The sequence below is a fragment of the Colius striatus genome, chromosome 1 (genome assembly GCF_028858725.1).
Source record: "Colius striatus isolate bColStr4 chromosome 1, bColStr4.1.hap1, whole genome shotgun sequence".
Classification (NCBI taxonomy): domain Eukaryota; kingdom Metazoa; phylum Chordata; class Aves; order Coliiformes; family Coliidae; genus Colius; species Colius striatus.
In genome coordinates, this window is record NC_084759.1 from 150,321,540 (window position 1) to 150,336,933 (window position 15,394).

At 41.2% G+C, this 15,394-nt stretch overlaps 1 protein-coding gene across 1 annotated transcript; it reads right to left on the minus strand.

Moving 5' to 3' along the window:
- Positions 1-623: 623 nt before the first annotated feature.
- BPIFC (BPI fold containing family C) lies at positions 624-13,966 on the minus strand. The gene is made up of 15 exons (XM_010207484.2): positions 13,861-13,966; positions 13,372-13,483; positions 13,117-13,245; positions 12,323-12,478; positions 11,492-11,555; positions 10,646-10,706; positions 9,642-9,733; positions 7,802-7,975; positions 6,996-7,049; positions 5,555-5,725; positions 4,972-5,039; positions 3,654-3,696; positions 2,751-2,814; positions 1,941-2,017; positions 624-665 (listed from the first exon to the last, which is right to left on the minus strand). Exons 1-15 carry the CDS (start codon positions 13,964-13,966, stop codon positions 624-626), a joined length of 1,413 nt encoding a protein of 470 aa, XP_010205786.2.
- Between the last annotated feature and the right edge of the window lie 1,428 nt (positions 13,967-15,394).

The window sequence follows — 15,394 nt, forward strand, 5'->3', positions numbered from 1 at the left end:
ACAAGGGACAGACACAAGGATTTGAAAAGTCACAGGGAGAGAGACTATCAAAGTCAGCAGTAATGCCACTTTGTCTCTTTCTGAGCTGCTTCTGCCTTTTTGTTAAGATTTATGTTAAGACACTGCTAAGAGTTTAGTTGCCATTGTATTTGGGACAGTTCCCAGTCAGATGTGGTTCTGGAAAGGGCTCACTTCATTCTTAATGTGTCATGTTCAGAAGGAAGATCATTACAGTAGAAACATTAGCAGGCATGCCTGCCCTAGCAGCATTTTGACAACATGCTATCCCTTCTTTTGAGAGACTGCACCACCTTTCTGAAAGTGTATAGAAAAAGACTGTATTTCAAGACAACATTAATCTTAAAGACATTTTTGCATCAGATGAACTCCAGAACAAATAATGTCACACATGGGTCATATGTTGTTCTCAGTTTCTGCTTGTTACCACCATGGTACAGCCTAACCATTCCATCAACTTTCTTAGCCTCCTTGTGTCATCCCTCTTCCTCAGCTAGGACGACATCACCCTTGCCAAAACTTATTTCAGCAGAACTGGACAGTATTTAGCCTTCAGAGTCATATTATTGATTTGAAGTTCATTCTTATCAAATGGTCTCTCTTCTTTAATGTTTGTAGTGGACATCAGTAGAGATCAACATGTATCCCTGTGGGGAGAGGAACAGTCACTGAAGTGCTATGAAGTACAAAAGGAAGGTTAGTTGGTTTTTTTGAGGGTTGTTTGTTTTGGTTTGGGTTTTCCCATGTTTTTGTATTTTTTGATTTCATCTTTTCCTAGTGTTTAAGGTCAGAAAATCTGCTGAGAACAGCCGAGCCTTGGAAGTAACAGGTTTTGTTAAACTTTGTCCTTTGATCTTTGTGGAAAGAGCCCCATCTTTCCCTGGGTGCTATCCCTTTGCACCATGCTAGCAACAGCCTACCCAGGGAAGTTCATCTGAGCCTTCAGGAAACTAGACAATCATCACAAGGTGGGATTATTTTTTACCATATTTGAGCCACATAAATCATCTGATCTAAACTTGCCCTTAGAACTTCCCCCAGTGTCAGTTCCTATGGAGCAGTGAACCTGCAGAGAGCAGCCCAGCACAGTCTGACATGAGAAGTGGGAGGAATTGTCTTTCTTCTTGCTAACCATAGACTGGGACTGGAGACTATAGAAGTAGCTGTTAAATAGGAATCCAGTTCACACTGATAAGGTGCAAGAGTTTTCCTGTGTCCTCTCTCATTCTTAGCTACTGATGAGGGCTGCAGAACCGGCTGCTGCCAGGTATGTGGGGTGCAAAGAAAAATTAAAGGCAACCTTTACATTTCCTTTCCTGAGCTGTGCTTTGTGCTTAACCACAAACAAGGATTTGATACTATCTCTGCAAAGCTGAAAATAACTGAGGAGTTGGTAAATAAGTGGAGAAATGTGACAGGCTTACCCGTTTTCTGAGAGTTTGCTTGTCAGCAATGCCCTTAGACTGACTGATTGTCTAGCAACTAAGGGCTAGATCTGCAGAAGAATCACCAGAAGGCAAAGAATATATTTCTGAAAGCTTACTAACTACTTTTGACTACTAGCCTCAGTAGTTATCACCAATTATTAACAAAATCCCGTCATCCCAGGTGCACAAAATTGAGTTCACCTGTCTCGTATTTCAACTATTCCTGTTAAATTCAGCAGGAATGTATGGCTAGCAATAACTCTGATTTGATTTGATTGGCCAAACTTGAACAAAATGTTAAAGGTAAACCTGTTTTCACACTCAGTTGCAACTTGGAGGGCAGAACAAGCTGGAGGTTATATGTATTCAGCTCTAACTTTTCCTCTCAAAGAAAGATAAGTTTGTTTTAAATAGGATTTTATAATTATTACAGAGCTCATTTTAAACCCAGGACTTTTTTACTGCCCAACTGCCTCAAATCCAGCAAGATCTCACCTGTGCAATTGTGATCTGAGGTCTCGTGAAGGTAACGTTGGCCAGATTGGGAAGAGGTAATCCTTTTGACAGTTTGGCTTAAAAAAAGGAGAAAAACCACAATGATTTAGATATGTATTAGAAAGATAATAAATGCCCTACTGTTCAACAGCCCTGTTTATTCAGAGGTTTCTAGGTCAGTTACAACACTTAACCTCTCAGTCTTAGCAAGCAACCCTGGGAGGTAGACACAATGCTCGTTTACCAATGGGGAACAGATGCTTTCTCTTGGCAGGGCGTTGCAGCCAAACCAAGGCATTACATACTCTGTGATTTATCCCTAGTGGCCTGAGGGATTGATAAGACAGCTCTGGCATCATTAGACCCTGTTCCCATTTGTCTCCATTAATTAAGGAAGGTGAAGTTCATCCCAGTACAGAGGGCTGGAACAAAGCTATGTCTCCCTCCAGGGCCTTAAATAAGATTTATGAGAGGCAAAAGTCCTGTGCTGGTCTGGCAAAGAGGAATACATTTCACAGGCAGTGACCTCAGGCAGATGTGCAGACTAGAAAGATGTGCTTCTTTCTGGTGCATCAGGGCCACCTTGAGTGAAAGCAGATGAACTGTGACTTTCCAAGCCTCTTTTTGCAGACCAGTGCCAGTGAGGGGGTGTAGATCAGTCTACAGATCAGTCTCTCCCTTCCACTCACTGGCTGATGGTCATTTACCACTCAATAGGAACTGGAAACTTAAGAAGAAAGTTGGTAGAAGTTCATAGAATCATCCACTCTGCTGGAAGCTTTTAGCTGGTACTTTGAAATACAGCCTTACCATTAGCTGATGGAATTACTTCAGTCTGTAAAATATAAGACAGGATATTTTCCAGAAGTGAGATCTGCAAGAGGCAAGAAAATGGAGTTGGCCACCACTTCCTGAGAGTGGCAGAACTATCATGCCCTAATCCACCACAGAATTTGTAGGTTCATTGTCAACTTTCAGCTCTTATTTGACCTAAATGCGACATATGCTCAAGTGAACTTTGAATCTTAAATCTTTGGGATGATGCAAAGGAAATGAGATGCAAAATGCAAAGGGCTTTCCTCGTGCTTGGGCAGCATTTTCATTTAAAGCAGCCTGTTTCCTTTATTCGTGAGATAATTTATCACGAGCAGCAAAGCAGGACCAGACAGTTTTAATCCTTTCTCCTCAGCTGCTCAGTAGTGATTGATTATAGTCAGGATTAAATGACTCTCTACGGAGGCAGAGTTTTCCTCTGCAAGGCTTCGACTGCACTGTTCCAGGCATCTGAGACTAGTATTTTGGCTCCCATTCGCTGTTGTGATTCCAAGCATCTGCGATGAGCACCAGTGCATCCATGGCCCGCCTCTGGCTCAGCCGGCTTAGACGGCGCACTGCTCCCTCTGCTGTCACAGTTCAGGTTACTGCTGCGCCTTTCACCGGCATGACTCGAGAGATCTCTGCCTAGCAATGAAATGTGACATACCAGCCAGAGAACCTACAGAATATCTTATTTTCAGAGCACTACCTTGCCCCCAGTAATATACTTGTAAGTCCACAGCAGAGAGGTGGCTGTCAGAAGACAGGAAAAGAGCCACCCAGGAGTGAAGCCAAATGATTTTAAAATACAGATAAAGTTTAGCTGCTTGCTCTTTAGCCTTGATACAATTCCTATTCTTGTTTTGCATTTTCTATGTGCTTAAACTACCCGCTTACCTCAAAAAAACCAACATTGGAATGGGCTAGCGAGAACTGGAGCCTGAGGGAAAGAAATTAAACAAGCTGAGTCACCAGAAAGGATAAATACATGGTTAATCTAGTCATGGGCAGTCACTGCATTAGAACTCCAGGCCTTAAGAGGCATCTCTAAAGAGATTTTTGAATCAATATATTTCACACAATGCAAGCCTCAGAGTGTGGCTTTCTCAGAGCTTTTGCTGAGCAATGCATGCAAAAGACTATGCTGCAAGGGCTGTAGCCAGCAGTGTGAGTGCACTTGTCCCTCTGTGCTGGGTTTTGGAAATCCTGCTGACAGCTAAATTCACCAAGGACTTGCAGACTCTCAGATATTTTGCAGGGATTTTGGTACGTCTGCATATTGCTTTGATGTGAGCCTCGCTGGGGTGGGAAGAAGAATTCTCTTCATCATACGGTGCTGCTGCTGATGGCTGTGAGTGTTGCTAATGTCTCTGTTTCAAAATTCAAAGACTTAGTATATATTCAAGTACTCAGAACATGATTTCTGAGTTTCCACAGAATGAGCATCACAGCTCTCAACACACTTTTTTTTTACACGGATTTTTCTTTCTGAATGTTTCTAAAAAAAAAAAACCACAAACAAACAAAAAACCCAGCTAACAGCACTATCTTCCTTGAATTTCCAATATCTCTGTGCTCTGTTGAGCTCTGCATATTCTTAACCTTGTAACTGTCTTCCCAAGGGACTATGTGAAATCAGGGTCCCAGTTCCCAGCCATGAGTTCCCAGTGTACAGAGCTTCTCTCTATAAAATGTGACATATTATCTGTCTAAATGCCCAAACCTCTGGTCTCCAGCTTTCTGACCTTTGGGAGTTGCAGTGCCTTAGCTTGAGAATTTTGCTATAAGAGTATCAGTGTAGTGGAACTGCAGGGGTTCAGATTCTTTACCATGTCCCTGGGCCCCTCTGAACTAGTGAGCTAGAAAGCAATTCCATCTTGCCAGCTGGAAAGGGATGAAGGAAGCTCTTGGATGATTTGTGGTTATCTTAATTGCCCTGCACACTTCATTTCTCCAGCTCAGATGGGAGACTAGATGTCAGGAGTAGAGGATTTCAATGAGACCACTGCCCTGCAGCAATCCACAGCTCCTAGGCAGTCCCCTGGCTCCTCTAAACTGTGCAAGTGTAGCCACATAGAGAATTAGAGGTCCTAATGCAGATGAACTCACCAGGAAAACACTTTCACTACATTATGGTTATCTGGTCATGTGCCTAAACTGCTAATGCTGGAACTGCCAACACTTTCAAGTGGCTGAAAATCCCACGTTGAATTACCTGTTCAAGCACAGCGATCCCATCAATTTCTGGTCAAATATATTCAGTGCAATGCTGGTGTTGGCTGTCTGCAGATGAAATAAACTATGGGTTACCGGACATAAAAACCCAGGACCCTTACTTTCAATTAGTTACAAATACATAAATTTCCCAGTTATGTAGAGAAGCTGTTCCATGTAGATGCAACTTTCTCCCCAGCCCATGGCCCATGCAAGGCTGCACACAGTAAATGTCTGCTTATCTGAATGGCATTGATAAGGGCTGAAATGTGGGGAATGAGATGCCAGTAATCAAAGACATTTCCAGCTAAATGAACAAGTTGTCAAGAATCATAGCTCATGCCTGCAGAACTGTTATTCCAGAGAAGAAAACTTTAACTCAGTTAATCAGAGTCACTGTATGTTTGGATTTTTGTCCATCTATAGGCAAAAGGTTTTTGCCATAAAAATGTCCTCTAGGTCAAGTGAGGCCTCATAGCTACCACCTGTGGCTAAGGGAATTTGCATGTTTAAGTACTAGAAATCTGGCACTTTGTGTCTTATACATATTCAACCCCCAGTTAAATGTCACACCTTGCACTTACCATGTTCATTGTAAACAATGACTGGGTGGTTGAGTCTGGTAGAACAGCAAACACCTCCATAGAGCCCCGAATCTCTACCGTGAAGAAATCCTGCTCTAAGCTAATGATAGGTACTTCAGTAGCCATTAGCTTCAGCATCACTGGATAGGGTGTAACTGAATATTTGGCTACCTGTAAGGTTCCAAGGGGAAAAAAAAAGACAGAAAAATGCTTTTCTTGTAGAAAGATCAGAATACTGCATTTTGTCATTCTTCAAGAAATAATTTTGAAGTAATTCCTTAAAATGAGGTTAGGGACAGTTGCTAACATAAGACTCTTTCAAGCAAGCAAGAAACATGAATTTTCTGTAGTAATAAATTAACAGGCTTGGCCATATCAGGGATGCAGTGGAAAGTTCCTTCCACTTTAGAAATACGATTTATTCTGTATCACTGAGAACAAGTAAATGCTCATTTGTGGATAGAGGAAAGGAATAGAACATGAACATGACATTTAAATCACACGATGTAGGAGCTCATGAGTCATTCACTTCGAGATTCACCCATCTCACGAGACAGGTTCCTGCTCTGGACTGTTCTCAGAGGAGTCTCACTCTGCCCACTGCCTGAATAGCTCCCTAACTTAATTACTTAGAAAAGGTGGATTATTAGCATCAATGTCCATGGCATTTTACAGAGAAGACAATATGATGACTGCTCTTAGAGCATTCTTAGATTTTCGGGGGGAGGAACTTAATATAATCTGAGAAGGAAACAAAGATGTGAAGTTCTTCAGACCATGAGTCTGATTTCCTCAAATTTTGGCATTCATGGCTTAGGGACTCTTATGCTCATTTTTGGTTTGTCATTCTGTCTGAGAAGGCTGGTGGAAGCCATGCATGCTTATATTCTCTGTCCTGTTAAATTTACCTCCTTCACCTAAAATAAATGGAATTCCTGTGCATCTGCCTTGTCTGTTCCATAGATGTAACATTTCCTGTCTATCTGTTAGCTTGGTTTCCTGCACATGGCCACTATAGTCTTTTCCCAGGTCTTTACTGGATTCCTTTCTGCTAGTCAGTTCGTCACAGGCTAGCAGTGAAGCAAAGACAATTATGCAGGTTTGTGCAGGAGAAACGAGTTACTTCTGATCTGATGTACTCTCAGAACCTTCTGGAAGTAGGACTCGTGACTGGAAGCTTTTTCATGCCTAGAGGTGCTTTTAGGTGGGAACAACTGTGGCTCAGGAACAGTGCCCAGAGTCAAGATTGATATGCAAGATTATGGGACAAGATTGGTAACAATGCAAGTCACTGAGCTCGTTGTGAGGTGGGAGGTGACAAGGCCCATCTGCTCTGCTGTTATGTGCCCTCTTCTCTGGTGCAAGAGCCCTGCTGCGGACTCGACGAGCCTTTGGGATATTCCAGTAGTGATGTGTCTGCATTTGTGGAAATGGTACTCACCTCAGGGATGACACTGCCAAATATCTCTGTGCTTATATTAAAATGGCTGCAAGTCTGGAGAGAATAAAAAAGAAAGTAAAACCCCAAATGTTACCAAATTTGACCTCCATGGTTAGCTATTCTCTACATGCATTATTGCTGTCTCTTCAAGGAATCTTTGCTTTGCCTTTGTACCTCTCAGAAATATTCTGAAGGGTCTTGATATGTACTTAAAGCTAATTCCCAGTAATATATGCCAAAATACTTCCTGGGAAAGCAAATGCTTAATATCATTATAGTTTGGGCTGCAATCTACAGGCTTTGTGACTTAACGAACCTCCTGGAGACAGACTGGCCTAGTTTGCCAGCTTCCAAGCTGGCAAATATATCAAATATATCAAAGCTACTGTGCTTTGATATATGCTTTGCTTCCATGGCCCCTGTAATACTTTCAATCTGTTGAGATCTCACAGAAAACAGACACCGAGGCTGCTAAATTCCCCAAAGTAGTCAGAAAAGTCTAAGCCTCAGGTCTTCAAAAACCTTCTTTTCCTTTTCATAGCAAAGTTGCCAGTATTTGGTACTTTTCTCAGTGAAACTTGGCATCTCAGGCTGTGGCCTGAGGCATCTGTATAGAGCCTAAATAAAAGAATATGACAGTATAATCTACTGTTATAGAACAATATAATCTACTATTTATGATCTACCGCCTGACTCCACAGGCCAATTAGCAGCTTTATACGGCCACACACTAGCAACTGGAAGGTCAAAGCCCCATCTTGGGTGAGCTAAGCCACTCTGAACCTGTTCCTCTGTGTCCTACTCACTTCCTCTGCAATGGTGATGTTGAAGGCACCTGCGGTGTAGTAAGCAAATGAGGAGGTCTGAAAGAAATACTCAGAGAAGGCGAGGTAGAGCATGGAGTCTCTTTGGTCTGGGATGTTGAAGGGTGACATCACATAGGGAGGATCAGTATAGTTTCCAGCTGGGTAGACTATACCCTGAAAATTATTGTCAGAGAGAAAAAAGTCAGACTCTAACAAGACTGCAGACAATTAATAATACTTTTCTTTACCTTGCTCAAGCTATTCATTTGGTATATAAATGAGTATATTGGCTTTGTAAGCAGGTGGTGTCAACAAGTTCCATTGACATTGGACACTTTCACAGAGGACACCTGAGAACTGTCTTTTCAGATGTTGATCATCCACTGAAGGCAGTCTACCACCTCAGAAAACAAAGCCTCTAAATTAAAGATCTGCAAATTCCATGAAGAACAGTGTCTAAGGGTCCTCCTTATTGAACAGCCTTACTTTCTCCTTTGCTCATCTCCAGGAATTTAAACCTGAGAGAGAACTGCTGCTTAGAGCTATCCAATGGTCTCAATTACACAATGGATCTCTAAACACAGAGATCTTTCTAGGTCAAAATCAGCACCTGATTCTACTCAGAAGCAAGTTAGTAATTTATTCAGACAAAGTATGACACAGTTATGTCAGACAATCCTAAACCTCCCTGTGTTGTCTTTTGCTTTACCTATGATGTTAGCCAAGACTTGCAGATCTAATACGTCCAAATGCATCCAGATTAGAAAGGTAAGACTGACTTAAAGTGATGGAGGTACTCAGACGTTAATTTTTTTAATATCCCTTTTATTATTTATTGCTCTCATGTCTCAAATGTATTCTGATTGTCTTTATTTTCTCAGCTTCACCCATTTATCTTTAAATCTACTGTTGTCTTTCAAGGACTGTCAAAACTCTTACGAAATCACTTTGATGATGACCTCCCCACTCAATCCTCACTTACTGGATTCACCAGTGACTTTGCATCTTTCCCCCAGGTTGCAACTTATGTAAATCTTGTAAGCAGCCACAACATTACATCTTTAAGTCCCTGCTGAGAATCTCATTGATACAATAAGCAGAAGAGCTTCACAGCAGCTGCAGAGCTCTGTGTGCTGAGAACAGTGTCTACCATACTGATGGATATTAGTGTATTGTTCCTTTGTATTCCTCCTCTCTTATTTCCCTGTTGTCTCTCTTTGTCAAGCATCTAGCATGAGGTATCTTAAACTTAATAAAAGATCTCAGATACTGTGTTGATAACTTCCCTCAACCAAATCACTTTACACAGATTGACAACCAAGTCATTCTAGAATTAACAAATAGTCTAATTTTAGTTGCAATACATCAAGAGATTTTTTTTCTGCTTTATTTCAAGGAAACTTTCACCTGTTCAAAATCAGCAGCACTCACAGAATCACAGAATCTTAAGAGTTCGAAGGAACCTCAAAAGATCATCTAGTCCAACTCCCCAAGGAGTCTCCTTCCTTGGAGGTCTTCAAGACCCACCTGGACAAGTACCTATGCGACCTGATCTAGGTGAACCTGCTTCTGCAGGGGGGTTGGACTAGATGATCTCTAAAGGTCCCCTCCAACCCTACCATTCTATGATTCTATGAACCCAACAGCAATTTAAAAAAATATGTGGCTTTTACATAACTCATTGTACAACAGGACTGTTAACAAATATCACAGTAACAAATGCAATAAATGCTTTGAAGTGTCTAAATGTTCAGAACAGCAATCATGTTAATCTTAGAAAGTGGACCATACAAGAACAAAACCCACAGCAATCTTGGCAAATAGCACTACAGTCCATTACCTTTAAGTCCAGGTCAATGAATGGCCGGAATACTGCTGGCAAGCTATTTAAGGAGTAGTCTACTTCGGCCAAATCATCAATAGGCAGTAGGACTGCAAGGTTGGTAAAGAAGGCAAAATACTCAATATTACAAAAAGTACAGAAAATATTTTATGCATACTTAAAACTAGAGGTGGTTCCTGAAGGAGAATGACATGAGTTGTTCCAAAGAGTGAGGAAAAACATAGCCAAGGTCCTTCTAACATAGGGCTTGATATTTCTGCTGGCATCTTCTTTAAAGCATCCTCTTTAGTTTGTCTAAAGTTTTCTCATTGTGGAAAATGTAAATTTGGTCTAAGCCAAAACAAACAAAAAAAGAGAAATGGCTATACCAGTGCTTCAGGGCATAAGGAGGTGTTGGGATTTCTTGTCAAGCATTTCTGAGAGCATCTGGAGTGTCTCAAATTTGCAAATACTTTCCCAGAAAGGTAGGTGACTGAGCTGCTTGGGTACTTATGTTTTGCACAGCCTACCTGCCCAACACTTTGAGTGTCTTAAACTCCTGCAAATCTAACCCAAAATGGTTATGGTAAGAAGCTTTTTACAAAGGAGCTTTTTCTTTTTGCCTCTGACAAGTCTGATAATTAGGCAAGTCAAATGCTAATTCTCAGGCAGGCTAGGATAGCAGGCTTCAGCTTGTAAAGTGACTGGTATGCAGGAGGACTCAGAGCATGGGAGGGAACAGAAACTGTCTTGGCATCAGTGCTGTTGTCAGAAATACCTCTAAGTGTCATTTCTGACAGCAGAAGTGCACACTGACACTTTTTCAAGTTGAGAGTCTCTCTCAAGTTCTTGGCTTCTCAGAAATACCCTTTTCTGTCCAAGTACCACTACTGTAAGCAAAGGAGCAGAGAGATCAGAGGGTCTGATCTAACTCCTGCTCACCAGCTGCTGTTAAGGAAGCTGCAGTATTTCACCAAACAGGAGACAGAAAGCAGAAGGAAAAGCTGTCACTAACGACTCACCACTCAGTGATTGCAGGTCTTTATCTATCAACTGGATTCCAGATCTGATGTTGGGACATGACTGTATGATATAAAAACACATTCAAGTTATGGCCTGATTAATGTGAACCTGCAAGCACCTCTTTCTTAGCTGTGTGTCAGCAAGTCTTTCTGCTTATGCATCACACATTGCAGCATTTGTTTGTCAAAATACCTAAACTAGCTTTTCTTCAGCTAACTGGCTCCCCAAGGTTTCTATTTGGTGCAATGGAGGCTTGTCCTCTGTCAGAGCTGCCTTTAAGCAACAAAGTGAGAAGTTGTAAAAAGCCACCTGGTGGGGGTGACAAAACCACAGCCATGACAGCACGAGAAGGAGATCTCACTTTGGTCTCCCAGGAGAGATCCCTGTCCGGGTGCAGAATCACAGCCATCTCAAGTTCTATCTCCTTTCGGAGGCCCTGGGCAGGCTGTCATCAGAACTACATCTCTCTGATATGATGAAGTTTAAATACATCATACTATCAGCTGATGTAGTACAACATCTCTGCATTACCCAGGATATTTTTTGTCTGTTGAGTATAAAAATTATTCAAAAGCAAGGATGCCTGTAAGCACAGAGACTTTTTATGCATTGGAATGTGGAATTAACTACATTTTCCTACAGCTGCCTTGGTTGAGCCTAGGTATGGACTAGTCATGAACTTGGCTCCTTATCTGGAAGCATTTCTGGCTGGCAAAACAGTGATCGAGCTGATCAGATCAGAATAGGACTATATTTTTCTAGCTCTTCCTTTGCCAAGTTCACAGCAGAGACTTGTGAAAGCCATGCTCCTTGAATCCCTCCCCTGCACAATTTGAAAGGCTTACGTTAGTGACCAAGGTCCTGTGAATAGGTTTCTTCAGATACTTGATAAAGAAGTTATGCAGGAAGCTAGAGGAAAGGAAGAAACCAATTAATGGGTCAAGTACTATGGTCATTAACAGGAAATTAGATATCTCTGCAGAACATGACTTTAATGGCCTCTGAGTGATATATTCTGGCACTCAAGGGAGCTTTCTGAAATGTAACAACCAGAGAGCTGCCATCTAAAAGGAGATAATTTCACCACTAGGCATCTCAGCAATTAGCCTGTGTAGATTCATCTTCATGAGTAAGTAATTCTTCATATTACCACCACCATGGATGTACAAGCACAGAATAAATAAGCAGTCCCTGCACTAGGAACTTCCAATAACAAGTTAAATCAACCAACTAAAAACATGTGACAAGACTTGCATTCAGACAGTGATAGAAGTGCAAAAAGACAATGAAATAATGTCACACAGAGCTGTAACCAGAAGCACAACAGGCAGTAGCCTGGTTCTGTTCAGTTTTTATAGCATTATGACTAAGAGTATTTAAAGCATAGTACAAGCATTTAACTTCTACTTAGAGTTGAAGATTAGAGCAGTATTTGGAAAGAACTGAGTGCTGAAAAAGTATAAGAGATTGTTTGATGCTGTCTTTATCTTTTACTTGAGTTGCAGCATGCATGAATACAAGAACAAAGGTCAAATATGGCCATTTTAACACTGGATTAGGGCCCTGTTTCTCGACTGTGGTGCAATTCTGGGGATCTTACTTTGTGAAGTTGTCTCTGTGTCATTCATTGACAGTTTATTTTTCTCCCAGGATATATAGAGATCTCTTCCACTTACCCACTTTTTCCATTCAACTTGATGTCTATATCACCAGAAGTTGTCCGGCAGCTGGTAAGTGATATAGATGTATGGCCTGTGTTATCCAGGGGTATTGAAAAGACTGCAGTAACAAACACCTTCGAAATGTACACTGTGCTTCTTCCACTGTCTTTACTGTATGAAGTAAAAATAAATAAACAACCCTTTTTTAATGAATATTCCAAAGTAACTCTCAAAAAGACTCTTTTCTCTTCACTGAAGGTGAAGGTGCTTATCTGAACAAATTTTATTGCATTGGTTATATTGAAAATGTATTTTAACAGGCTCTGTAAAGAATCAAGTATTCTACACAGACTAGGAAAGTGTGGAGACTTGTCTGTTTTTCCAATAGCTTCTGAACTGTATCTGTTAGAGGCAGAGCACTAGGTTTCTAACAGTTCAGCTACACTGGGAGGGTTTATTATACTGGATGATGATCCACCGTACTATTGGATGATACTACAGCTTTTCTAAATGTGTCATTAGCCAGTGGGCTGGAAAACAGCAGCATTCAGCTGGAGCATTAATCCTTTGCTATTCACAAAGGGGCTTCTCAACCATGGGCTATTTACCAGTGTTCATGGCTGAGGAGGCAGGGGCTACCTCAAAACAGCAGACTTGTTGAGAAAGACCAGTCTACTCCTGGGCTACTGCCACTAGCTATTAAAGAGCATCTTTGCCATAAAAAAGGTCACAAGGCAAACTGAACTTTGCATTTTTATCTTTATATCCTCCATCAAGAAAAATCTCAGGACATATGAGGCTGTACGTACAACATCCAGGTCCTTATGTTCCAGTTTGTATTAAAGGTTAGAGAAGCATTTTCAATCACCAGTTTTATACCAGTTCGAGGTATGAGGGAGATGGAAGCACTGGGGAATTCAACAGCGGTGATGTGTATCCTAGAGTGTAAGGGAGATAAAAGAGAGAAAAGAAAAGGAAAAGTTCGTATTTCAGGAGTCAAGGTGAAAACAAAACAAGATTCAAGTTTCTGTCGCACACGAATTGTCCCTGGAGAGAATACTTACTTTGAGATGTTGTAGTTGACATTACCAAGCCCGGATTTCTCATAGCCACTCAAATCAGGGAAATGCTTTTTCTCCATATTCTGCTTCAGGATTTCCAGCCCAACTTCCTTGGCTACAGGAAAACAGTGATCAGTTCAGTTGCCTTTGATACTGCCTGGGATTTTATAGGTATGTGCATTTGGCAATGGGATGTTCACAGAGTCAGAAAGAAAAGGGTATCACATTTGAGACCCAGCAGTGCTATTTCATGTCTCACTTCTAGTCATGGCAAGAGTTGAACTTTTTAATTCAACATCTGAAATCAAATGGACATTGATATGATGTACAATGCTGTCAAGCAGCTTACTGTATCTGCTACAGTGTGCTCTTAAACTTTCTCTATAGCCTGTGATCAGGTCATTTCCTTCCACTGCCATTGCTTCCCAAGATGTCTGTCATACCAGGACTCAATGCAATGGCACCACCAGATCTTGAAAATGTCACACATACCATATTCCAGCCCTTTCTGGGTGATCCTCACTTTGAGTCCAGGGTTGGCGTTGAGTTGTCCACTAAGCAAACTTAAGAGCAGGAGAGACCAGAAAATCTTCACCATCTTTCTAGATGTTTTTTTACAGGACCTGTTAATAAATATTTAGAATGATAGTAGAAGTTCATGTTGCATCATGTGGTGGCTGTACTCCCTTTTTTCTCCCTAGAGTGAGCTGCTCTGATACCAGCTTTCCTTCCAGAATGGATAAAGTGGAAAGCTCAGCAACTGTGAAAGGGAGGACCTGTTCTTCACAGACTGCTGGAGAAATAGAGCTCCTTGGGGTAGAGGGTTGAGGTAGAGGGGTAGAGGTTGAAAAGTCAGCTTGCTCAATGTCATAGGGACTGGAGAAAGCACCTGGGATACATCCTCCTAGACACACCCTGTTGAAAGGGAAGTGGCACTGTATTTTTAGGCTGTAATTTTTTTTCCTCTAGTTAGTGAAATAAATGGCTTATTTTTCCCCAAATTTATGGAACTCTTGGTGCCTCTCAGTGATTCAACAGTCATCACTGTGTCTTAGTACTTTGGAAGAAAAAACTGGTCAGTTCATTTAATTACAGACATAGATAACCCCCACTTTTGGAATCGCTTGTTAAGATCTTAGCCACAGTTTTGAAAAGCCCTTTATGTTCCCTCCCAACCACCAACAAAGCAATTTTGTGCCAGTAGAAAACGTTTTCATATCCCTTAGTCTGCATGTTAATAAACACACGAAGTTTTACCAAAAAACTCTCCTTGCAAATGTCACAACCAAATGGATCTTTATTTTTGCTTCTTTCATTACCATTAAACCACTTGTTTCCCCATGGCGAACCATAGCCTGGTTCTATATCTCCAGATAAGGTCTTCAGTGTTCAAAGTATTTTATAAGAACAAATTAATAAAGGCAACATAAGTGCATTTACTACTAATGTACATATTATTGTCTCTCATTTTCCTTGACCTGTTTGGGTTTGTCCGTGAGGGGTTCTGCTCTGATATCATCTCATTTCAGAAAATATTAAATGGATACTCATTACCTGGAACAGTGACTTAATGTCCAGGACAAAAAACTCATCATTTATCATTCATAGAAGGCTGTCCTCTACCAATATACTTAGGTGGGACTGTTTTCATTTAATTAGAACCATTCAAAAGTTAGATCTCTCATCTAAGACAGTCATCTTTATAGTAGAGAAGGATAAAAACCAAATTGCCTTGTGGAGAGTGCTTATCTTCCTCCTGTAACTATAGGATTCAATGTCTGCCTCTGAGGTGGGTCAAAGTGGGCAAGCTGTACATATACCTGTCTCATATATATGTGCCAGTGGTAGGCAATCACTGTATGGTTGTGGGGCAGTCCTTCAGTTAAAAGGGAGCCCTCACAACGCCTGGCCACTCTTCACATAGAGAATCTGTTGCTGAGGATACAGATGCCTTCAGAAAGACACTCACCTTCTGGGCAATTGCCAACAATGCCAACATCAATACCCAGAGATAACTTACTTTCTG